The sequence below is a fragment of the Lithobates pipiens genome, unplaced genomic scaffold (assembly GCF_037356315.1).
Source record: "Lithobates pipiens isolate NorthernLeopardFrog02 unplaced genomic scaffold, aLitPip1_a1.2 Scaffold_3, whole genome shotgun sequence".
Taxonomy (NCBI): Eukaryota; Metazoa; Chordata; class Amphibia; order Anura; family Ranidae; genus Lithobates; species Lithobates pipiens.
Window position 1 is genome coordinate 46,944,454 of NW_027507790.1, and position 25,422 is coordinate 46,969,875.

A 25,422-nucleotide genomic window follows, 5' to 3' on the forward strand; every position below is an offset into this window, starting at 1 on the left:
GTAAAAGCTAAAGTTAAGCAGTAGTCCACAGTAAGGGCAAAATAAAAAGAATGAAATTCGACACGAAAACCTGAATCAACCACAGTCTGAAGGGAAACATATGCTGAGAGAAATTACAAAGGCTACAATCGCTCACCTCTACTTCTAAAAATGTGGGTTGTGTTGTGGTGATGCCACTCTGTTGAAACAGACAGTGGAGAGCTGATGATGCTATCCATGCTTCATTAGAGTTTGCTAGGCTACTTACTACAGGCTTTACACCGTGGCACAAAATTGCCTGCAAAGTCCCTCCCAATCCCAAGTCTTATCATCTAGATTCCAGCAGAAGGGGTATAAAAAGGCTACTCTTGATATAGAGAGTGGGAAATGAAGACAGAAATACACTTGTTGCCAATGTTAATAAAGATAATCAAACGCCTAATAATTTTTTAAGTTGGTCCTGGACTATAACGTACAATATAGACTGTTGTAGAAAATGGTCCCAAAAAATTGGTCCATACTTAAAACAGGATTGGGTCTTGGGCCCAGTGTTACCACCACAACCTCAATTCATGTATAACAAAGCTCCCTCCCTGCAGGGCCATTTGGCCCCAGGGGTGGTTGATCCTCCCATGCATTCAGAAAACAGGTGGTCCCCTTTTTGAATGGCTCTTATGCCTGTGGGCGTAGCACGGCTTGCAGGCACTTGAAGGTCAACAACCAAAAAACGATACAAAATGTTATCACGTGTTTGACGCAAGGTGTTGTTTACATGTTAGAATGCGACTGCGGTCTACAATATATTGGGAGGACCTCCAGACCGTCTATGTAAGATTAGGGGAACATGCAAACATTAAAGGACTCAAAACCCACAATATTTTCAAGCACTTCAGGCTATTCCATAATCGTGACCCTAGAGCAGTGATGGCGAACCTTGGCACCCCAGATGTTTTGGAACTACATTTTTCATGATGCTCCTGCACTTTGCAGTGTAGTGGAGCATCATGGGAAATGTAATTCCAAAACATCTGGGGTGCCAAGATTCGCCATCACTGCCCTAGAGGCGTTGAAAGCGTTAAACATTAGAGGATGGGAACTTCATTAGACAGTTGAGCTGCAGGGAATCATTCTGGATTTATGAGACCAAGGTCTCAGTCCCTGCAGACTTAAATGTTGATTTAGATCTAAATTTTTTCCATTTATGATCGTTCATACATCATGTTGACTTTTTTATTATATATTTTATTGCTGTTAAGTATACGTTGTTGGATGGATTTTTTTAAAATATACATTTTTTTATATAGGTTTTGGCATATTTTTAAATTCTATATAGATTCATTCTTTTATATACGAGTCAAAATATAAATTTATGCAGTGTTCTAGACTTATATCTCTGAGATACAGGATACTGAGATCACCTTATTAATATCCTGAACCAATCCTTTGCCAGAGATGTTATCATATACAATCTTTGCATAAGTCATGTGATTGTGTGGCACTGAAAGCTGCAGATACTTCCTGGTTGTGCTGGGATTGTATATGGTTGCTATGGCGCTATATCACATAAGGAGGCTTTCTGCTCCCAAGGTGATTAAACATAGGCTTTAAGAGGCGGATGTTGAATGTGACTCCATACCAATTGACAAAGCCCCACCCCTGGGATGTAATGCGTATGGTAAGGAGTCATGTGAGGTCACCCATGGCCATCTTTGGTTTTATCTGTACAGAAAGCTTGTTTATCTGGAACTTTGTTTAAGTGGCGTGTCTAAGTGCTTTTCTTTTTATTCCAATAAAGTTAGCTATAGCCGACCGATATTGTAGTGCAGACAGCACTACATTCTCTATATTCATTTACATGTACAGGGTGGTTCAGAGATCTTTTTTCAGCGGAAAACATAGGAGGGTATGGGGTTATGTATGCATCCATCCCTGACTTATGACCGATTCCACCATATCGGACCTTTCACCAATAGAACACACCAGGTGATATTGTATTGATTACCCTGTATGGGACTGCACTACAGACCTACCTGTTAATTCAGGGGTCCACACGTTGAGGTGAGCTGCTAGCAATATCTGTGGCGGAGGTTTTGCACGGATTCACCCATGAGAGACTATCTAGGTGCACATCTTGACACCTTTTTGGGAGCATGTGTGTCCTGCTTTCCATGAATATGTGTATATATATATATATATATATATATATTTATTAGGTTTCCAGCACTGCACTATGGTATATTGAGAGAAAGTGCTATGACTGGAGGTGAGTTGGTCATGTGACTGGGCTCTCCTCCGTTTTTTTTTTACCCAACTCTACCATTTTTATAGCATTCTGCCTTCTTCAGTCTCCAGAAGCCAACAGTGTGTTATGTACGTTTATAAAGTACACTGTGCTTTATAAATGTGTTTTTTTTCTTTAACAACTTCAATACAGGGCACTTTCACCCCCCTCCTGCCCAGGGCACACTTTGAATGGACAATTGAATGGACAATTGCACGGTCACGCAAACCTGGACCCAATTGAAACTTTTAGAATTTTTTCCACAAATATAGCTTTCTTTTGGTGGTATTAAATCACTGCTGTTTTATTTTTGCTAAAAAAATAAATTAAAAAAAAGTCCCTTTTTTCCTTTCGGTTATAAAAGCTTGTAAAAAAAGTAATTTTTCTCCTTCACTTATGGGCACTGGCAAGGCTGCACTGGTGGGCACCGATATGCAGCACTGACAGGCATTACTGATAGCCACGGTTTGGAATCCTGGTGGGCACAGGTTGGCACTTTGGGTGGGCACCCTTGATGGGTCTGCACTGATAACCAATGCATTGATCATAAGCACAGACTGCGCACCCCCGTCAGGAGAGTTGCTCATCAAAACTTCTAGGTTACACGGTGATCAGCTGTGATTGGACACAATTGATCACGCCATAGGCTCTTTTCTGAGATCAGAGATGCGGTGTGTCAGAGCGACACACCGCACACTACTGCTTGCCATGCTGCGCGCCATTGGGGGTGTGCGGGAGCAGCTTATCCTGCTGGACGTCACATGATGTCCAGTCAGGATAATGAAACCATTGCCCGACCGTCATTTTGCTATAGGCCAGGTGGCATGTGATTAAAGACCCGTTTAATCCCTTCCTGACCAGCCACTGCAGTTATACGGTGACAGGATGGCTCCCCTGGGCAAGCTGTTGTAGCTGTATGTCTGCTCTTTAAGACCCCACCTCGTGACAGAGAGAACCGGGGTCTGTGTGTGTAAATACACAAATCCGGGTTCTCTCAGGGGAGAGCAGACAGATCGTGTGCTCCTATTAAGTAGGAATGATGATCTGTCTACTCCACAAGTAAGCAACATTCCCCTCACAGTTAGAACACATATAGGGAACAGTTAACCTCTTGATCGCCCCCTAGTGTTAGCCCCTTACCTGCCAGTGACATTTATACAGTAATGAGTGGCTATTTTAAGCTCGGATCGCTGTATAAATGTCAATGGTCCCAAAAAAGTGTCAAAAGTGTCTGATCTGTCCGCTGCAATGTCTCAGTCCCGAACAAAATCGCAAATCACCGCCATTACTAGTAAAATAGATAAATACAAATACCATTAATCTTTTCCCTATTTTGTAGGCGCTATAACTTTTGTGCAAATCAATATACACTTACTGCGATTTTTTGTTACCAAAAATATGTAGAATTGGCCTAAACTGAGGAAGAAATTTTTTTTCCCCCTTTTAAATTTGGGGGATATTTATTATAGCAAAAAGTAAAAAAGCGCAAAAAAAAAAAAAAAAAATCAGAGTTGATCAAATACCACCAAAAGAAAGCTTTATTTGTTGTACGTCACACAACCAAGCAATCGTCAGTTAAAAAGACGCAGTGCCGTATCGCAAAAAATGGCCTGGTCATTAAGGGGCCAAATTTTCCGGGGCTGAAGTGGTTGAATACTTACTGCTCAGGGCAATTTTTTATTTTTTTTCACACATGTTAAAATAAGCATTTTTTGCTAGAAAATTTACTTAAAACTCCAAAACATATTTTTTTCTGAAAGTGGAGGCCATGGAAAATCAAAAGGTGGCTGTTGCAATTTTTCATGCCACACTATCTACGAAGCCACTTATCAAACGCAAATTTGCAGGAAAAAATTAACCACAATAAATTTTAGTGCACACAAACACAATACACTATTTTTGGTAAAATATAAAAAAAGATGATGTGTAATTGAGTAAAATGCCAAATATGTCAAGACTGAAAATTGTTTTCCCCCCTGAAATGGCACCAAACTATGAAATATATATATATTAGCCTTCAATGGTTACCAGTGTAGATTTGATTGTGAATGATGGCCCTAGAACTATTGCTCTCACTCAAACATCTGCAATGACATCTCACATGTGCTGCAATTGCAGTTTACATGTGCGTGTGGTACCTATGTGTACGTTTGCATTTGCTTGTATTTTATCTATTTTTTATATTTTTTTATTAAAATGTATTTCTATTTTTTTTCTGTTAAGTTTATAGCTATCACAAGGGGGCTAACAAATCTATGTTATAGCTTAAGGTAGGTGACAGGTATTCTTTAAGGAGACATCAGGGGTCTATCAGCCCCCTCAAATGTAACCATTGACCTCCGAAGCAGCTACTGAAGCATAGATTGTGCTTGATTAGCTTCTTCGCTGGCTGAAGCAGCCAGGGAATGAGAGCTCTGAAACCGGAAGTGAGGTAACTTAATAAACTAGCATTATCAGAGGTATTATACCTTGACTGGTTTGGGTTTATCTATGTCTTTATTTTTAGTCAGTATAATCTTCTTTAGATCTACCAACTATATAGCGCAAGGGCCTGCCTGACTGGATACTGACTGGATAGTTTAGGTAGGTCCCCACAAAAAAAAAAGTTTATTGTACAGAGATTTTATGGTCAGATTGTAATGTGCATGGTGAGTTTTAGGTTTGTACGCTATTTTAGACATTGTACATAGTCATAACCTGGTGGGGCTTTAAGGTTCTAATATAACAATAACTGTAAAAGATCATATGCACATACCTTCATAACTCTTGAATGATTCAAAAAGTTCAACCAAAGTCTGGGTGCCCAGCTGTTCATGGTACTTTGATGCCACCTGGACACAAAGCTGAAGGTTCTGCCGGATGTTGGCTGACAGCATAGCCCGCAAACACTCTACGGAGTCCTCCACTGACAACGAGCCAAAGAAGTTCACTAACCACTAATTTTAAAAAAGGAAAAAAATTCCGGTAAAGACACAATATACTAACCTGAAATTACACTCTTATTGTCCTGCCTAGCATCCTTCTCAGGTGCAACACAAATCAGTTCCCTAAGCATCATTAGTTGAGCCATCTGCTACTTCTCAGAGACATAAAATTCTTCAGCAGGATTTCAAAACACTCCTCAGTTTAAACTATGTCAATACATCAGTACTCGAAGAAGCATTTCACAGTTTTATTTGTTTTCAATCTAATTGTATTAAAGTTTTTAAACAAGAGATATTATCCACACACCACAATCAATCAGTACAAGAATATTATAGGAAATGTACATAACAAAGACATGTTACACATAGACATATACAGACACCATATTAAAAAAAAAAACCTTACCCAATAAATGGCGCGAACTAATTAGAACACCATTGGGGAGCGTCTACCAACATATAAGCAAAAAATAAAATACACTGGTTCCCTATCTTCAACTCTCATAAGGGTGTAGGACACATCACACATACCAAGACCAAACAAAAACTGGGGAAAATAAAAAAGGGAACCTAATGCAGCCGGTATTAGGCTCATGAACAGACATTGCCTCGCTCATCCCACCACTAGACTGGGTTCAAGTCATATATATATATTTATTTTATTTTTTTTGCATTTCAGAGGATTCCCTGAGCAACTTCCCGGGGGCACCAGATCTGGTAACATTGCTCATATGTGTCCAAATCACATGAGAGGAGAGTATCCATCATCTCAATCTCTATAACCCACTCGATCAAAGGTGAAGCCTGCATTTCACAGTTTTAGTGAAAAACATGCTACCTCTCATGTTAATGTTATCTCAGGGAACAAGGATGATTAGCAAAACCCAATTCAGATGATCAACCCCCCTGCTCTCTTCACATCCATTCCAAGATCTGTTTGTCAGGGTGATTCTGCTATGACAACATGTCTTTAGACATAAGATCATATCCCTGTTGAATCATCATACCCATCTTAGAATAGCTCACCTCTGGGTTAAGAAGATGTGTGTGTACTACAGCACGCTTGACATCATATGGGTCAGTGTAATGCTCCAAAGCTCTCTGCAGCAAGCCAGCCTTCTCACACAGCTGGGCAATATGCGCCCTATCATAATGAGTAAACATTTGATTGCCAAGGATAGCATCTGCAACCTGAGAGTGATAAAGAGTCATAAATTTAAAAAAGTCAACCAGCATGGTCATTTATTATCTTACAGAATTACCCTGTAAAAAACTTTGCAAAGACATTTTAAATGAATGGAAAAATTAAACCATGAGTATTAGGCTTAAAGTAGAACTATAGGCAGAATATTTTTCTTCATTTTGGATAGAGTAAAGGAAGTGTTATAACCTGTTGATTTTTTTTTTTTTGTCATCTGTGCCCCATTAGGATGATTTCCCTTCACTTCTCGTCCCATAACCAAAACAGTAAATGAGAGTAAATTCCTGCAAATTAGGAGATTCCCTTGGGGACCCCCAGAACCATGCCCCCGTTGGAAGATTTCTCCTTTATTACTTTAAAGACATCCCAAAATGTGGGATTTTCTTTTACTTTCACTGCTAATGGTAAACAGAACAAAGAGCAGTTGAATTTACCGAATGGGGGAACAGATGATAATAAAAAAAACTGACAAGTGTTCTAATCCCTCTCCACTCTAGTTTTCTTTTAGTTAAACTTTAATGCATGACAAGCAAATAAAAACATAAGAACCTGTGGAGCATGGATCAAGTTCATCTCCAAAAGGCGAGTCTGTAGGTGACCTTCAGCTGGCCTATTGTTCTTCAGTGCATCTAGCAGAAATGAAGTACACTGCTGAATGAGACTGTTCTCCATAAACACATCAACGATCTGGGAACAAGAAAAAAAAACAAAATCATACATGAATCTGCCATTGGGTGCTTTTTGACAAAAGGCAACACACCAAGCCATATCTATGCAAAATATTTAGTACATGTAATAACTCCCAGATTTCACCTTTCATTTGCAAAATGAAAGATGGTGGTTGTTATGGGTTCCTGGATATCTCTGACCTGTTAACAACTTCGCCTCTCTAGACATCCTATGCACATCCAAAGTCAAGGGTTTAAAAAAAGCTTGTGGCTGAGACAACAACCATGAGATTGTATCTGCTCTCCTTAGCAAGACCCCAGCTGTAATGTTAAAGTGTGTCCTAGCACCCCACAGTCCCCGGGCTCTTCTGAGAAGGTCAATTCCTTTATTAATAACAGTATTTTCGGTTTTAGTATATATAAATAAATCATATGGATATGAATTCAAACTGTATATGTGTCAGTATGTGTTCAAATACAGTCAGTATATGGAGCCACTAGATGGCGATTTATGGTACACGCCCTCATATTAAGTTTGGTTGGCTGGATTATTTAATTTGTTTTTATTTTTTGGGTTTACTATTAATTTTTATTAGAGTGCCGTGGCTTTTTTGTAAGCGCTGTGTGGAGTTATACTCCTTTGTCTTATTGGCAGCCTCCCTTGGTTCACATGTTGGGACTGCATTTGTTTTCGTCGTCACTTCCGCTATAACTAAAGAGCCAGTAATACTGGATAAAAAAGAAAGGAGCTAGTGACAGCCAAGATCAGTCTCCTATCCTAGAGGATGCCTATTACAGGGAAACGCATCAGATGGAGCTTGATCTATAATGTCATCACGCACGGGCATGCCAATGAGACCTGCGGCCATGCAGACTGCACTGTTTTAACAGCCTTCTGAACCAGCACTTTGAACACTGGAGCACAAGTTTGTTTACATGTGAGCACTGAGCACTTTGAAGCACTGGATGATCATATGTGGATTTGGACTTTTTCACATGCTTATAAATATTAAATGATTTTTGATGATATCTTAGTCATTCATTGTTTGATAAAATGTATCGATTGTTCACTTTATCATAGGTTTTTCTGATAATTAAAATTTAAAGAGACTGCACACTTTTTTTGACATATAAAACTAAAGCAAATATCTTTTTATTCTACAAGGCAAGGCCTCTGCTTTCAGAAAATGCATAATGTTTTGGGGGTTTAAATAATTTTATAGCCAAAATTGCAGATATTAATAGGAGTGCAAAAAAAATAGGATTTGTGTACTCACTGTAAAATCCTTTTCTCTAAAGTTTATTGACGAACACAGCATCTCTTCTTGACCTTACGGTTATATCACCCCTTTAGGAGAGGGCTAGGCAGAAAGTGTTAAAAACAGTAACACTTGCACAGTACCGCTCAGGGAGCGGTCCTACTGGCTATAACCCCTCACACTGCATCCAGCAGCTCAGTTCGTGAAAAGCAGAACAAACAAATAGGAGGGGTGGGTTCTGTGTCCGTCAATGAACTTCAGAGATTTTACGGGGAGTACAAAAATCCTATTTTCTCTTTCTTTCATCTACAGGCACATCATCTCTTCTTGACCTTAGGGACGTCCCCAAGCAGTGTCAAAGAAACAAGGGGTGGGAACAGCGAATAACAGCCCATAACAAACAGAGCTCCACAAAGGTGGAGTTGCAACCTACACAGCCGCCTGCAAAACCTTGTACCCGAAGCAAGCATCCGAAGATGCGCTCACATCAACCTTGTAAAATGTAGTGAAAGTGTGAATGGACGACCAGGTCGCCGCCTTACACACCTGGGAAATGGATTCTTGATGTCGGAAAGCCCAAGAGGCACCAATTGCCCTGGCAGAATGTGTCATGACAGGAAAGGGGAGCGCACGTCCCCTTATGGCATAAGCCTGAACTACAATCTGTCTGATCCACCAAGAGATGGTGGCTGATGAGACCGCCAGTACCTTCTTCGGACCAGTGAGTCCGACCTCTGAAAAGGAGCCATAGCAGACAGATGCACCCGCAGAGCCCGGACCACATCAAAGAAATGCAAAGCCACCTCTTTGGGATGTGACGGCCGAGGACATAAGGATGGAAGCACAATGTCCTCATTTAGATGAAAGGCCGAAACCCCCTTTGGAAGAAACAAAGGCTGCGGACGCAGCACTGCCTTATCCTTGTGGAGGACCAAGTAGGGAGACTTGCAAGACAAGGTCGCCAACTCAGAAACCCTCCTGGCAGATGTAATGGCCACTAGAATATAGGGCTGGGGAAAAAAAATCGATTTTAATCTTGAATCGAGTTGCGAGTTCAAATCGATTTAGATTTGAAGAAAAACTATATAAATTTTTTTTCACTTCAGAGTTACCGTAGCAGGGGGCGCGTCTGCAGGCCCGTTGCGACAGTACAGGCAACACGATTTGCTTTGCAGAGGGCACAGAGGACACGGGAGGTTGCATTCCCGATCTAGCCAGCAGCGAGGGGGCGGGGCCGGGAGCTCCACTGATGTGCTGACTCCGCCCCATGTAACCTGTATGCCCTCAACATAGTGGATGTTACCGAATCCAACAGACCTTTGTCCCTTAGCACCTGGCTTTCAACAGCCATGCCGTTAAAGCCAGTGACGGTAAAGCAGGATGAAATATTGGACTGTGCGACAGAAGGTCCTCTCGCATCGGCAGTCACCAAAGAACATCCGCCACCATTCATACTATGTCGGCGTACCACGGACGCCAAGGCCAATCTGGTGTAACCAGAATTACTGGAATCCCCTCGGCCTCCACCTTGCGAAGCAGACGTGGGAGAAGTTTGAGTGGGGGAAAAGCATAAAATTAGCAGATAAGGCTCCCATGGAGCCACCAATGCGTCTGCCGCATCCACCCAGGGATCCTTTGACCTTGCCACAAACCTCTGTACCTTCCGATTGAGTTGAGAAGCCAGGAGATCCACATCTGGCGTGCCCCACCTTAGGCAAAGGAGCCGAAATACATCTGGATGTAAGGACCATTCCCCTTGGTCCAGCATCTGATGACTCAGGTGGTCATCCAGGTAACCCACGATTGCGATCCCTCGCTGCCTTAGCAAAGCCAAAATTAGGGCTAGCACCTTGGGTGAAGGCCCTTGGTGCCGACGCCAGGCCAAAAGGCAGAGCTCCAAATTGGCACTGCTCGTCCCCAACAGCAAATCGCAGAAACTTCTGATGCTTGATGCATATGGGGATATGCAGGTATGCGTCCTTGATGTCCAGGGATGCCATAAAATCCCTCTGAAGGAGTGCAGCGACCACTGAGCGAACTGATTCCATCCTGAACCTTTGTACCTTCATAAAGCTGTTGAGGGCCTTGAGCTCCAGGACCGGACGGACCCCTTCCTTCTTTGGAGGCAACAAGCAGATTGGAGTAGAATCCCTGAAACCTTTCCGGTGTCGGTAGAGGTACTATCACCACGTGCAGCAGCAGGTCCTGTACTGCCCCGAACGGGCTCCCGACGAGCCGGAACAAGAAGGCTGGAGGGAAAAAATCTGCTTGGTGGACAAGAAAGAAACTATCTTGTACCCTGAGGAAACCAGTTTGCAGACCCACTGGTCAGAAAGTAGGGAGGTCCATCAGGCTGCAAACTCCCAAAGATGACCCCTCCACCTGAGAGTCCGGCGGGGGCAAATCTTCATGCGGCAACAGATTTGCTTGCAGGCTTGTGAAACCAGGGGCGCTTTTGTCCCTCAGCAGGCGCCTTTTCTGGACTGTGGGAGCAACGTATTCTTACCCCCAGTAACATTCTTAATGTCATCCAGCGAGACTCCAAGTAGCCTCACTCCCTGGAAGGGCAAGTCCGCCAGTGCTTTCTTAGATGCCTGGTCCATAGACCAGCATTTCAGCCAAATCAGGCGATGTAGCATTACTGCCGATACTGAGGCTCTAGAGAGCAAGGGGGACGTATCCAAGGCCGCATCACAGACATACTTAAGGTCCTGCACCAACTAGTCTGCCAGCTCCACGCAGACCGGTGGAAGCATGTTGCTTCTCCAACTCACATTGCAACAATTTAGCCCATTCAGTAAGCGTCTGAGACATCAAGGCCGCGGCCAACACTGGCTGCAATGCTGACTCCACCACCGTAAACATGGACTGGGCAACCACCTCGGCCCTTTTTTCGGCAGGGTCCTTGAAAGCAGGAGTCCCTTCCACCGGAATCATGGTTACCTTAATTAACCTGGATACCGGGGGTCAACAATCGGAGGAGATGTCCATTTCTTCAGAAAGGCCTGCTGCAGTTTTCCCCACTCCTTGTAAATAAACCTATCAAAATAAGTTGGGTAAGGAAACACCTTAGCCGTGCGGGCTGGGATTTGTGGGACCCGAAAGGGACCAACACCTCTGTAGATGCCCCCGCCGTATCCTCCATTTTTAGCATATCCCACACCGCTGTAAAAAGTGCTCCTACAAGTGCCTTTTCCTGCACTGACCCGGACACGGAGTCATCTTCACTGTCCGAACGGTCCTGGTCCGCATCCTCTGAAACGTCAGAACAGGGGCCGTCTGAATCAGAGCTTTCCCCATAAGACGGTGGGGGCGTTTGTTACCCCCCCCTTGCGCCTGCACGCCGTTTCCACCCTGGCAACAAAGGCCTCCAGGACCGCCGACAGAGCGTCCATAGGCACGCAGGTGCAGGGAAACCAGTTGCAATAACAGGGATGTCTGGGGAAGAAGCGCCAGCTTCTGACGCCATGCTGACCCACACTCACCTGTCATCACTTAGGGACCTAAGGCAAGTCACACAAAAAGTCGACCCTCCTAGCTGCCACAAAACTGAGGGGCCTCCTGCAGGACTCACCACCCTGACCCAGGTACTGCGCTGTGCTGCTGCTGTCCGCTCTCCGGTGTGATCCACTAGGTGTCTGTGTGGATCTAGAAGGAAATAAACACCCAGCACTAGAGGCAAAACTAGCGGAGGTTGATAGAAAATCCCCATACCCCACATGTCCACACAGCACAAACACCCCACCGTGGGCCAAAAAACAGGGAAGAGGATGAGTGGACCCCCCCAAGACCCAGTGCAGCCTCCTGCCAGGACCCAGAGAGCTAATGTAAACAAGCATCTCTCCGTTCTGCCTAGTGACAGGGTCACTGATCTCTGCTCTCTGATCGGGAGTAGAGATCAGTGACGTGTCATACATAACCACGCCCCCCCCGCAGTTAGAAACACGCCCAAGGACACACTTAATCATTACCCTGCCCCCCAGTGGTTAACCCCTTCACTGCCAGAGTCATTTACACAGGAATCAGTGCATTTGTATAGCACTGATTGCTGTATAACTGACAATTATCAAATTCATGATTATTTTTTTTGGAGGTCAGACGGCAGCACCCCCCCCCCCACCTTTTTTGGAGGTTGGAAGGGAGCACAAAAGAGAGAGGACAGCATGGTATATGATGTGCAGAGCCCCTGTGTATGATGTGCAGAGCCCCTGTGTATGATGTGCAGAGCCCCTGTGTATGATGTGCAGAGCCCCTGTGTATGATGTGAAGCCTGGTATATCATATGGATTATATAAGGGGTGTGGCTTACAAGTGGGAGGGACCAAACAGGGAGGGGCAGGGTCTTTCCCCCCTCCCATCCTAAAACTTCACCAGCCGCCACTGGTGCAGGTTGTACCAAGATGGGCGTTGGGGTGTTCAATCTCTGACAGACACTTGAACCTTCACTTCCATTAACAAATGTGACGTCTCGGGTCACTGATTCTGATAGCACATGAGGCATGCGACCCACACCCCTGCCCCGGCTAGCTTACCCTCCACTGTTTTCAGGAATCGCTCTCCACTGCTGCCAGGACTCGCACTCAGCTCTCTGCCCACTGACTTCCAGGAGCGAGCACAGCCATCTCTTCAGGCAAACGTATCCGATTAGGCATCAGGAGCATTTGAGTACAAGTACTTGGGTAATTACTCAGTATCGGCACCAATACTAGTATCGGCGCAACCCTACTGGCAAAGCAATCAAGGCAGGAGAATTAGCAGGGGAACAGCTTAACTGATCCCACAGAGTCAACAGGGCACTGACTGCAAACGCCCATGGATCCCTGGTCCTGACAACAAATCTCTCCAGCTTGTGGTTGAACCTGGATGTCAGAAGATCCACGGCTGGTGTCCCTTACCTGTAACAAAGGTCTTGAAACACCTCTGTGTGAAAAGATCAATCCCCTTGAACCAGAAGCTGATGACTGGGAAAATCTGCCTGCCAATTTTCCACACCTGAAATATGCACTGCAGCCAAGGCCAGAAAGTAAATGTCCATCCAAGTTAAAATGAGAGATGTGACTTCCTGTGCCCTCTTTGGTAATTGATATAAGCCACAGCCATGGCATTTGTCAGACTAAACCCTGGTAGGGTGTCCTCATAGACAAGAGGTACAGCGCTGGAGGGACAACTGAATCACTCCGGGTTCCAGGATGTTGATTGTAAGTTGGGCTTCTGGCAACAACCAGGTCACATGTACCAAGATAGTTTCCAGGACGCCATCCCAGCCTGAAAAGCTGGTAATCTTATGAGGACCTTCCCCCCCACCCCACCCCATTCTAGAGATAGAGAAAGCCCGATTCTGGTTGTCAAGTTAATGGTTTGATACAGAGACTATTTTTGTTTGTCTCATGCAGCCAAAATTACTGTAGCAACAGTATGGAGTGAAAATGGGCTTATGGTACTCGAAGGAGGCTACCATCATGCCCAAGACCCTCATGTAAAAGCAAATGGTTGGGTGACCCCTAGACAAACAGAGCAGAGGGCCCTAATTTTGCTTGGAGGGAGGAAAACCTTGGACTGGATCAGGTTCAGAATCGGGCACAAGCAGTGGGTCAGTTCCAGCACTGACATCTGGAGATTTATTATTCATCCGCACCTCTGCAGAGTCTGTTTCATAGAAAAGGGCTGACAAGGCCTAGATCGACTGTTCCTTTAGGAGGGGAATATCCTGTGTGTAGCAGAGCTAAAATGGGAGGCAATACCCTGGCCAATACATCAATTGCTGTGGACAGGCCAAACGGAACTGAAACAAACTGGAAATGTTGTGTGCTCACAGCACAATCAAGTATTGCTGATGTGGAAGAAAAATAGTGACAAAGTAGGAATTCTTAATGTTGACAGAAAGGGCGCGCCCCCTATGGCCTCTAACAAAAAAGATAGCCTTTTCATAAAAGCACATAAAGAGGCTGAGAATAAATAATTCTCCTTCCGCTCCTCCCCCACCCCCCCCCCCCCCCCCCCCGCACCCACCTCTCCTGTCCGAGCTGTTAGTACTGTGTGAGCCCCTTCAAGGTCCATTGATACTCTCCCCCTGCACCTATGATCCACTGAAAGAAAGATCACCCCAAAGGGTTACTCACTACCTTTGCTGTGGAACAGAAAGAGGAAATGCCTTCTGTGATCATAATTGTAAGCATAGAGAGCTCAGAAACAATCAGGGGTTGCGATGCCCTGTAACCAGGATGGGACAGGGGAGTGTAGAACTTTTCTGTGCCAGGGCTGCGAGACAAGACACTAAAATAGTACAGCACAGCAAATTTCAATGCATTCAAGGCTGAGTGGGTGCAGAAAGTGATCTCAGACCCATGCAGGAGCGACCACGCAGAAGAAATGGCATCAATATTAAAAGGAAAGCGGCCAAATCTCACAAAAGGCTGCCCCAAATGGCCCAGCCTGGCTCTATATTGTTTAAATCAGGAGACAAAGCCATAACTTATCACAGTGTTTTGTGGTCCCTCTAGTTAGCAGAATATAGGGACAAGTTCCTTCTACCTCTTCACCCCCCCCTGTGGGCATAGCAGCAAGGTGGTCTTCAGGTACAGGGTCACGCCACGTGACAGTGTTATTGCTTGGACTTGTACAGCTCCCTGCAGCTTCTTCCTGGAGGAGTCTGGGTACGGTCCCCGAAGGTGCAGTTGAGAAGTCAACAGATCTGCAAAGCTGCTAGATGGAAGCCACATAAATAAAATAAAAAAAGTTTGCTTTTCTAAGAGCAGAGGGATAGGATGCCCGTACACCTAAAGAAAAGAAGGGTTGCTGAGAATGGGAGAAACTATGCTGGGGCTGTCCACACAGCTTTTGTTTCTCAGTATCCAATCATCTGCAGGTATCTGCATAACCCATCCAACACTAAGATTCTGTATCCTAGAATGCATGATTATGAAACAGATAAAGACAATGTGCTGCTTTTCTAGCTAGCAGATTTTGGATCAAATGACTGGTTTATCCTTCACAAAAGTTTTTTTTTTTATACTCTGATAAACTAATGATATCAAATACAGAATAGTAATCTCTGCAGTAAAAACCAGTTGCAAGTCCTTTACTGATGTGATTATACACAGAACACTGACTCATAATTACATTGTGTAGGCTCATGACCTGTAATTGGATTATACAAGACTCTACAGAAAAGACATAATTACAGTTTAATTATTGATAGGTGGGTGTATAATTGTACAATTAAATGTAAAAATAGGGAGAAAAAAAATTCACAAGAGCGACAGCTGCATATGATCATTCCAGGCTTTCTTCAAGATCCAAGCTATCGACAAAGTATGTCCTTCAAAGTAATGTTACATTGTTCTGGGTTCAAATCAAAGGATAAGTTCACCTTAAAAAAATAAATTAATAAAAAGGCACATTCTTTTGCAGGTAAGCCTGTAAAGCATTACACATGCAATCAGCAGATCAAGGGTGTAACGTCAGGCTCCTACAGACTGTCAGTGTAGTTGTCTAACTGTGCCTCTGATATGGGCAGGCAGTTACTTCAATCAACTACATGGATCACCAGTAGTCAACAGCAGCAAAGGCAGTCAGTACTTGTAGTGTAGTCATTCACAGAACTTTGTGAATAACTCAGTCGCGTGGGTGGAGCCCCACATGGTCACGCTCCTTTCAAATTGCGACAGCGGGTGTGGGGTGTAGATCCCAGGCCGCTGTCACAGGGAACAAGTTCCCGAAGGTAAACTTATCCTTTAAACGCTGCTATAGGTCTTGCTTTTTTCACAGAAGTCTCTGGACAACTTTTACCTGGTTAATGTTAGCAAGAGGTTCCTCATCTTGTACAAGCATCTGGGCAAATTGTAGTCCCTGATCAGGGCTGATCCTCATGACACTACGAAGCAAGAAGATCCAATCTGGAGTGTATCCCACCTAGGAGAAACAAAAATAGGTACAATGGTTTCAGCTGTGATGAAAAAAAAAATCCAGCTGTAATTTAAAAGCTATTGGGGAATACTTACTTTTTTGGCATAAAGAACTATTTTCTGGAATTGGCCAGTCTCTGCAAAGCATTGAATCACTTTGTTTGGCACACTAGCACGCAGGTAAACACTAAGTGCAAGAGTTGGGTCCACCGCTTTTACCAAGTCTCCAAGCTCCTCAGAACACTCAAGCTGAATAATATGGAAAGGGAATTGAGTTATACAAGTCAGTATGGTTCACAATATTATTGATTGAACTGCTGGTAGTTTTGGGTACGGCTCTTACCTTATCTTCTTTTAACCATTTCTCTAAAAGTTGCTTGCGTCCTTGTTGCAGTACCGGCCTGCAAAGCTCTAGTGATTCTAGCTTGTTTAACTGACCCTGATCTAGTAAAATCCCAAAGTACTGAAGCAGAGGTGATGCTTGTCCAGGCTGAGCTGGTACAGTCTGAAACTTCCTGATGGTGTCCGCTGTGCGAAGAATTCCCTGGAGAGACCGAAAAATTCCACATATTATGAAGGATACAGTTTATCACTATATAGTGTCTGGTGGTTAATCTTTAGCTGGGATACCTTTGGAGCAGATGCAGCTACTTTGGCAGCTTCAGAGTAATTCCCCTGAGCAAACAAGGTGTTAAACTTTCGAGCAAATAGCTCTTCAGCTCCAGTTAAGTTGCTTCGAATAGCCATTCGTAGCCCCAAATCGGCATTCTGCAACACGTTTGTAGCATAATTCACTATGTTGTCTTCTTCTACACAAACTGAAAGCACCTGCAAAAGAAAAAAAAAGTAATTATCAGACTGCGTAAAATGTCAATATTTAAGGCCTCATGTACACTGCTGCTGATAAACAGACATTTAGGAGCAGTTGGACTTTTTTTTTTCAGAAGCCCCGAACTCTACTCTGTATTCTCTTATCTGTTCATGTACACTAAGTATATGAAATATAAAAGTATGGCACTAATTCAATGTCTCATTAATAGCAAAAAAAGAAGAAAAGTCCACAAAATCTTGTAGAAAGTGATTAATATTGTGAAATAAGTGAAAATGAAAAGTCTGTGCTTCACCAACACTCGTGTGAGAGAGAAAACTCACCAAACGGCAATTTGCTAAATCAACAATTGCATAGATATATGTGGACAGGTAAACAACTTCAGAGAGGGATGGTCTGTGGCTTGTCTAATATCAGCTGCGAGATCATGCAATGCTTAAGCAGACACTCAAAAGGAAGCAGAGTAGAATGAAATGCCACAATATAGCCTGTACAAATATGCCAATAATTAGCCTGAAGTTTGCACTTACATTCATTGGTGCTATAGGCTAGCACTGGTATGTAGAGCTCACTAGTACAGCGTTTCCCCCCGACTCTCAGCATGCGTTCCACCACTCGAGAGATAGGAACCAGGTAAATCGGAAGTGACATTAGTGCCAAAGAGCACGCAGCCTCCACGCCTTTCGTGGTTTCACATCCTCAGGAAGCTCTCTCTCACACGCGAGTGTTGGTGAAGCACAGATTTTTCATTTTCACAATATTGAACACTTTCTAGAAGGTTTTGTGGACTTTACTTCTTTTTGGTCATTGATTTATGAGATGAATTAGCTCCATCCTTATATTTATTTTTCATATGCTAATGGGTGCCTTGTTCACTTGAAAAAGGGGCAGCTTTTCCATTATAGCACTAACTGATGTTGGCGCCATCATTTATTAACCACTTGCCGACCGCCACATGCCAATATACGTTGTCAGAATGGCATGGTCGCCCCCGCCCACCCCCCCAGCCATTGGATTTGTTACAGATCATAAAACATTGGCCTGGACCTGCTGATCGGTACTGGTGAATGAAAATTCTTCCCCTGCCTGTAAGTGTAAACACAGGAAGGGGAAGTGATGTCATCTCCCCTCATGGAATTCTTTTTGGTTCCGGAGACAGGACATCTTAACGTGAGTTGCACAACACTAATACTGGTACACTTGTCACCCCCCTGATTGCCCCCCCCCCCCCCCCAGTTAACCCCTTTACTCCCTGTCACTGTATCACCAATTGTAGTTGTCAATTTTTCACTGATCACTGCATTGTGTCATTTGTGACTGTAATAATTGTTAGGGAAGTTAGAAGTAGGCCCAGGTAGGTCTAGGCTACCCCCCTAAATTTAACCCCTTGATTGCCCCCAGTTAACCTTTCGGCCCGTCACCAGTGTCACTAATAGATCTTTTTTCTGATCACCGTATTAGTGTCACGGGATAGCCAGTTAGTTGATTAGATTCACTGTCAGGTTTTTATAGCTTCAGGTACCCCCATATATACTACCTAATAAAGGTTTTAACCCCGATTGCACCCTAGTTAACCCTTTCACTCTGTCACCAGTGATCACTGTATTAGTGTTACGGGTGATGCTGATTAGTCTTTCGTTTTTATAACGTCAGGTAGAGCTGCACGATTAATTATCACAATTTTTTTCCTCCTTGCGATCTTAAGTATTTTCCCAATTCTTTCTATGCAGAGAATTCTCTCTGCTCTGCTGAAGCCGTCAGCCTTCAAAGAAAAAACAAAGAACCAGGCAGTCTGGCAAGTACCACAACATTCTTTAGCAGTGGAACCAAGTATAAACATTGTAATGATTTGTTCCTTTAGATCAAAGGAATACACTTCGGTGTGTAAATGAGAACTGATCCCCTGGGAAGACTAATGCATCTGTTCCGCCTGCTAGCGGACCCTTTGTTTGACATAAAGTTGTCGACCTTATTAATGAATCTGGACACAAATAGGTCCATGTCCGGAGTACCCCATCTGACATATTGCTAGGAAGATGTCGGGGTGAAGAGATCATTCTCCCATAATTGTTGGCGTCTCAAGTAGTACGCCTGAAATATTAAAATTGCCGATAGGCAAGGAGTGTTATGTTCTGCCAAATCTAGAACATTATTCACCTCTTTTTGGGCTGCACGACTTCTCGTGCCTCCCCTGGTGATCGATGTAAGCCACCACCGTGGCTCTGTCAGACTGAATCCTGTCAGGACAGTCCCATAATCTGACTGCCAAGATTCTATGGCCAGATGTACTGCCTGAAACTTCCAACAAAGTTGATAGGCAAGGTCCACTAACCTGCACCATCTCCCCTGGACAGAATCTTCTTCCAGGGCTGCTCCCCAGCCTAGAAGGCTGGCATCTGTTAACACCTTGCAGGATAAAGATTCTCCCTCCTGCTGGATAACCACCAATTTAGGCTCTGATCTATGTTGGGAGCCAAGCGTGTTGGAAACAAAGGCCTGAATCCTCTTTATTCCAGACCGACAGGATGGTGTCTTAAAGCAGTCTTTGAATAAAACTGCATGTAAGGGACGGCCCTGAAGGAGGTCACCATTTCCCTTAAAAATCTCCTGCAGCCGAATGAAGAAATGTTCCTTTATCCTGATAAGTTGAATTAGTTCTACAATGGAACCGATTCACGTCTGGGGTAAGAATACCTTCTTCTGTATGGTGTCTATAATCAGCCCCCAAGTAACCTCCTTGATGGTTTTAAGGAGAATCTTCCTAGGTGGAGAATCCAACCTAGAAATTTCAGATATCAACAGCCGAGATCCGACTGTTTTTAGATCGGAGACTGAATGATCTATTAAAAGTAGATCCTTTTAATAGGCTAGGACAGTTATGCCTTGAGCCCTTAATCTGGCCAAAGGAGGTGCCAGAATCTTTCAGAATACTCGTAGTGCTGTGGCTAAGCCGGATGGCAGTGCCACGATTGAAAAAATTATTTTATGTTTCAAACCGCAGAAATTTCTGGTAAGCGGGAAACTTTGGCACATGGGATATGCAACTCCCCTCCTTGCAGGATGGACACAGCCGATCAAATTATGAAAGGATCGGATGTTCAAGAGCCGATTCAGATCTCCAAGATCTAGAATGGGTCTTACCTCGGTTTGGCTCCGAGACCTTAAAAGGTTTGCGCCAAAAAAAAAACCTGTTCCACTAAGGGAATCTCTGATATAACCAACTGGGATAACAGCTAATCCAGAGGCCAGAAAGAGACTTCTCTTCTTTCCTTTGCTTTTTTTTTTCTCTGGAACCTTAGGAGCATTCCTTGAGTAGGTGGACACTCTTGCATAAAGCCTGCCACATCAGCAGCCCCAAGGACCCCACAGGCAACACCCAAAAAGGACCCGAACCCCAGACCCTCAGATCGAAAGCCGACTGGGCCATCCGGGCTCTCGAAACTCTAGATGTAACCTAGAGAAGAAAATCGCAGAAATCCCTCTGCTCTTAACATTGTTCCTGCCAGACTTTGAGAATCGCAGGACCTTTCCCCTCACCCGAACGAGTGGGGGTGCTCCTTCATGAGAAGGCCTTAGCACTCTGCTTTATGGGCTTTCTGCCCCCAAGATCCTGGTGCTGCCCCTGGGAACTAAGGCATAAGAGAGGCTGCACGATTAAAGGAGAACTGTTTGAAAATCCTTTTACTGGTAAAGGGAGCTTTACCCCTTTTGGATGTACTTATCCATTCTAAATAGTCGTACTTCAGGAAGGGACACAAACTGGCTAAGGGTTTTCACCTGGTGCTTTGGGCGTTTAATATTTCAGCCAAAATGCACTAGTCCAAGTATAAGCCATAGGGCTTAAACGATCGAGTCCTTCATAGCATCTGTGAGATACACCAGCCCCTTGCCGGGCCTGCTGATCAGGAAGAACTTTCAGGTATCTCACGCCTGTTCCTTAACCCCTTGGAGTCCATATTCCAATGCATTGGCGCGACTCAAAATGTGCTCCACCAAAATAGTGGAGCAGATGTTAAAGGGTTAATGGACTGAGCTACTGCAAAAGACATCTGGTCTTTAAAAGGAAAATCCAACCTTAACTTGCTGGCTCCTTTAACATCAGTGCATTATCCACTGGACATGTGAGACTCTGCTCACTGAGGTGATTGCAGCATCAATAGCTGGAACCCCCCCCCCCCCCCCCCCCATTTCTTTCATAGAAATGTTCCCATTTAGAATACATAGCTATGCATGAATAGGAAAAACATCCCCAGGTGGTGGAGGTTCAAATGCACTCTATTAGAGGTAGATACCTCAAGAGCCTGTGCTGCAGGCAACAAAAGGGTTAAGCAAGGATTAAGTAAGGGAATAGACAAACACCTGACTTGTGTGGCTACTGCCTCCCGTTTAGGATCCTAAGAGGAAAAATAAGTATCTTCCAATATTTGGGAAGATCTACCTGATCTACAGCCTCCTGCACCTCAATAAAAGGACCAAGAGGACTAGATGGGAATCTGCTATGTTTAGTCCTACTATGGAGAGACATCATAGCAATAATCTTTTAAATGGTAGAAGAAAAAAAAAACAGTTTGTAAGAAATACACAGGGACAGAAGTGTTCTACCCTTGACGGCTAATCTGACTGGCCATCTTTTTTTTTTTTTTTTTTTTTTAACCTGTCAGGAGAGGAAGACATTCTTTTGGAAGGGTTTTTAGTTTGTTGTATACCATTAACCCCTTAGAACTCTTATAGGAGTTCCTGGTCCCTTTGTCACTCATAGCTTACAGTACAAAGCAGAGGCAGTACAAGCAAAAGAATGTTACACTTGCTAGGCTATAGTACAGTACAAAATCTGCTATTAGTCCTAGCTATACAGTACAATGTTGTCAACAAAAGGGGATCCCTGTGTCACCAAACCTGACCAGCAACCACTCTGCTCTGTCCCTCCACCGCCAGACTGCAGCTTTTCCTGTATAGCTTAAATTACTTCCTCCACATGTGGCCGACGTCTGACATCGTTTAGCCATGACCCCCGTGCTAAAACGCCCCCCCCCCCCCTCCTCTTTCAACAGGGAAGTGTATGAGCGCCGGCATCATGGCAGGCGGTGGTGGGTAAATCCTCCGCGTGACGAGCGGCCGCGATCTGGCAAAAAAAAATTATTTTTTTTTTAAAAGAAAAAGAGGCAGCTGGCTGGCATTAAAAGGATCAAAAACCGCCAATCTGGGGACCCAGGAAGTGATCAGAACCCCCCCCCCCCCTTTCATACCTGTGAGTCTGAGCTGGCTTTAATGGAGAGGAGAGTGGAGCTTCTGCTGTTTCCGGCATCAGAATGGTGAGTGCTCAATACAGCCTCTAGTGGGGACACAGACATGACATCATACTACATGGAAGGAGAGATTCCTAAGAAAATCTCCCCTACCTTATCCACGCAGCAGGGTTTATCAGAGATTAAAAAAAAACAATCTCTGCCCTTCACGGTAGGCTCCGAGACCTTGAAAGGAAACCTTCAGGAACAGGGGTACAATCAGGTAATCCCGCAATCCTGGACCTGCGAGAAGACCCTGCCAGTAAACTTTTATTGGCTTTACTACCAAAAAGTACTGGATACCAGGGCCCAGCTTTAAAAGCATTCGCAAGCAAAACCTTGTGTCTTCGGATGACGAGGCCCGGGTACCATTCATTTAGTCCATTATGGAGACATCAGAATGGATCCGGTCAGGATGGCTGGCTCTCATCAAAAGATAACTGCCCGTGGAGCTCAGTACAACACATCCTTACATGTGCCCAACACCTTAGACACTGGCGAAAAAACTGAGGACTCCCAGTAATGGGAGGGGTTATATAGGGGAAGTTCACATCTTAAGGGGCTTGCTAGTGTCAAGCACCTGACATACCAATATAACCCACATAGTTATTACTATGGCTCTGTGTCCTCTGATGTAAGAAAAGAAAAATATTTTTTCATGTAAACAAAAAATGCCAGAAAGGGCTTTGTCTTCAAGTGGTTAGAAGAGTGGGTGATTTGTGGCATAAGCTACTAATTTTGTGCATAAAATTACAGGACAGTTAACCCCCGCCTCCCCCCCCCCATGACCCATTTTTGGAAAGTAGACACCCAAAGCTACAATCCTCCCCCAAAGTTGTCCCCCATGGCATGTTTGATATATTGCTCAAACATGCCATGGGTTATAATAATATAATATGTAATAGCACGTGTGGGATTTTTTGGAAGTCTAGCTTCGTACAGGACTCCGAAACCAAGCACCGCCTTCAGGCTTTCCAAGGGTGTAAATTTCTGATTTCACACCTCACTACCTATCACAGTTTCGGGGACTATGAAATGCCCAGATAGCATAAACCCCCCCCCCCCCAAATTTCCCCATTTTGGAAAGTACACACCCCAAGCTATTTGCGGAAAGGCATGGTGAGTATTTTGCAGCTCTCACTTGTTTTGGAAAATGAAGAAAGAAAATTTTTTTCTTTTTTCAAAACTTTGTGACAAAAAGAGAGATCTGCAAAATACTCAACATGCCTCAAGTCTGTCTACTTTCCAAAATGGGGTCATATTGGGGGGGGGGGGGGGGGGATGGGGGGGTTGTGCTAACTGGGCATTTCATGGCCTCCGAAACTGATCGGTATTGAGGAGTAAACTATATAGCAAAAAGCAGAAATTTTTTTTCAAAATGTTTGGTCTTTTTCCATTTATAGTGCAAAAAATAAAAATCACAGAGGTGATCAAATACCACCGAAAGAAAGCTCTATTTGTGGGAATAAAAAGGCCGCATTTTTTTGGGTACAGCATTGCATGACCGCGCAATTACCAGTTAAAGCAGCGCAGTGCCAAATTGTAAAAAGTGCTCTGGGCAGTAAGGGGGTAAATCCATTCCGGGACTGAAGTGGTTAAACACACATTACATGTACACTGAGTTTATTTTCGTTTAGAGGCAGGTACATTTTGTGCCTTTTTTAAAGCAAAAATTGCATTAAGGACGGAAGTTTATTGCCATTTGAAATGCCAAATCCTTGTAACCGCTTGCAAACATGTCTAAACGCAGTAACTCTTGATTAGCCACATTTCGTTTATAGGTGTTTTCAATGAAGATACATTTTTACAATGTAAAAAATGCTTATAAATGCAAACACGGCTAAACACACATAAACGTGGCACAAGAGATGTTTTTAGCCGTCGGTTACTAGCTGTCAAATTCCAGCGTTCAGGAGAGGTTTTTTTTTTTTTAGACATCCCGTGTACATGAAGCCTAAAGGTTTTATTACCTAACACATTGTATCACCACAAACAGATCTGTTAAATTGCCATGGTTTTATTTATCCTTCAAGCTTCAGAAAATTAGAAATGAAAAAGTGTTCTTAAAAGTGGAATTCTTCCAGGCTATTGCCAACTAGGCAACTCGCCTTCTAAATCCTATTCTAACTACCCTATGAAAGGTAGATTCCTATACTTACCTATTCCGTAGGCGTTTCAGTCTGGTTACATGATCTCCCCGGCAGCCAGCTTCAGGGAAAAGGAGAGATCGCCAACAACGGCTGCAACGTCTGTGTAATGTTGTCACCAATAAGCTTACTAAAAAGCATCTATTGTTGGCTGTCCCTCCTCTCCCCCTGAAGCTGCCACTGGAACCGATCACATCACCAGACTTGAGTACCCCCGGAAAAAGTAAGCATCTTCCTTCAACATGATAGATTAGAAGTTTTAGTCAAATTCAATCTGCACCATGTGTTCTGCAGCATCTAAAACTGTTATTTAGGGACAGGATCACCCCATGTGATCACGGTGTCACAGCCCTGGACCTGTATAGCACGCTGCAGCTTCTTTCTGAAAGAGTCTGGATACAGTCCTCAAGGCACAGTTGAGAAATCAACAGATTCACAAAACTGCTAGATGGAAGCCGCAGTGGCTAGGAGCAGCTACAGGATTGATAGAAGGATCATCATGTTAAAGGTAGTTAAAAACAAAAAAAATAAAAAGTAGTGTGCTTCTTTCTGGTTGGCAACGTTAGTCCTCCATTGTATTTATGGAAGGAAGCATGGTTTTCACGTTAGGCTGCACAGTAGATAGAAGGGATACATTTTTCTGTGCAGTGCAGCTTACACGAAGTGACAAGGACACTGCATTTCTGGCAAGATCAAGGGTTATTTTCTGTGATAGCTGAAAAGGTTCTAGTGAACAACTTCTGTTCAACCACCCTGTTGGTATATATTTCACAGGATCAGCACCACCAGCAATAGGCTGCAGCGCCGATTTGTGTATAGAGGGTAATGAGCAGGAACTGGCAGACTTCAAAAAAAGAACTTGCTAATGCTTCACCAAGTCTGGAGAACTTTAAGCATCAATCCCAGAGGGGAGAATTGCACCTGAGCGGTCTCCCCCCGAATCGG

The 25,422-nt window shown here is 43.9% G+C and overlaps 1 protein-coding gene across 2 annotated transcripts in view; it reads right to left on the minus strand.

The window, feature by feature from the left end:
• LOC143940359 (clathrin heavy chain 1-like) overlaps nucleotides 1–25,422 on the minus strand; it is a 253,280-nt gene that overhangs the window by 55,425 nt on the left and 172,433 nt on the right. For both annotated transcript variants that reach the window (XM_077461620.1, XM_077461619.1), the window contains exons 7-13: nucleotides 16,847–17,044; nucleotides 16,560–16,760; nucleotides 16,313–16,465; nucleotides 16,101–16,223; nucleotides 6,935–7,072; nucleotides 6,211–6,375; nucleotides 5,016–5,196 (exon numbers count right to left, since the gene is read on the minus strand). In XM_077461620.1, the coding sequence (XP_077317746.1) occupies nucleotides 5,016–5,196; nucleotides 6,211–6,375; nucleotides 6,935–7,072; nucleotides 16,101–16,223; nucleotides 16,313–16,465; nucleotides 16,560–16,760; nucleotides 16,847–17,044 (1,159 nt within the window). The remainder of the gene's footprint in view (nucleotides 1–5,015; nucleotides 5,197–6,210; nucleotides 6,376–6,934; nucleotides 7,073–16,100; nucleotides 16,224–16,312; nucleotides 16,466–16,559; nucleotides 16,761–16,846; nucleotides 17,045–25,422) is intronic.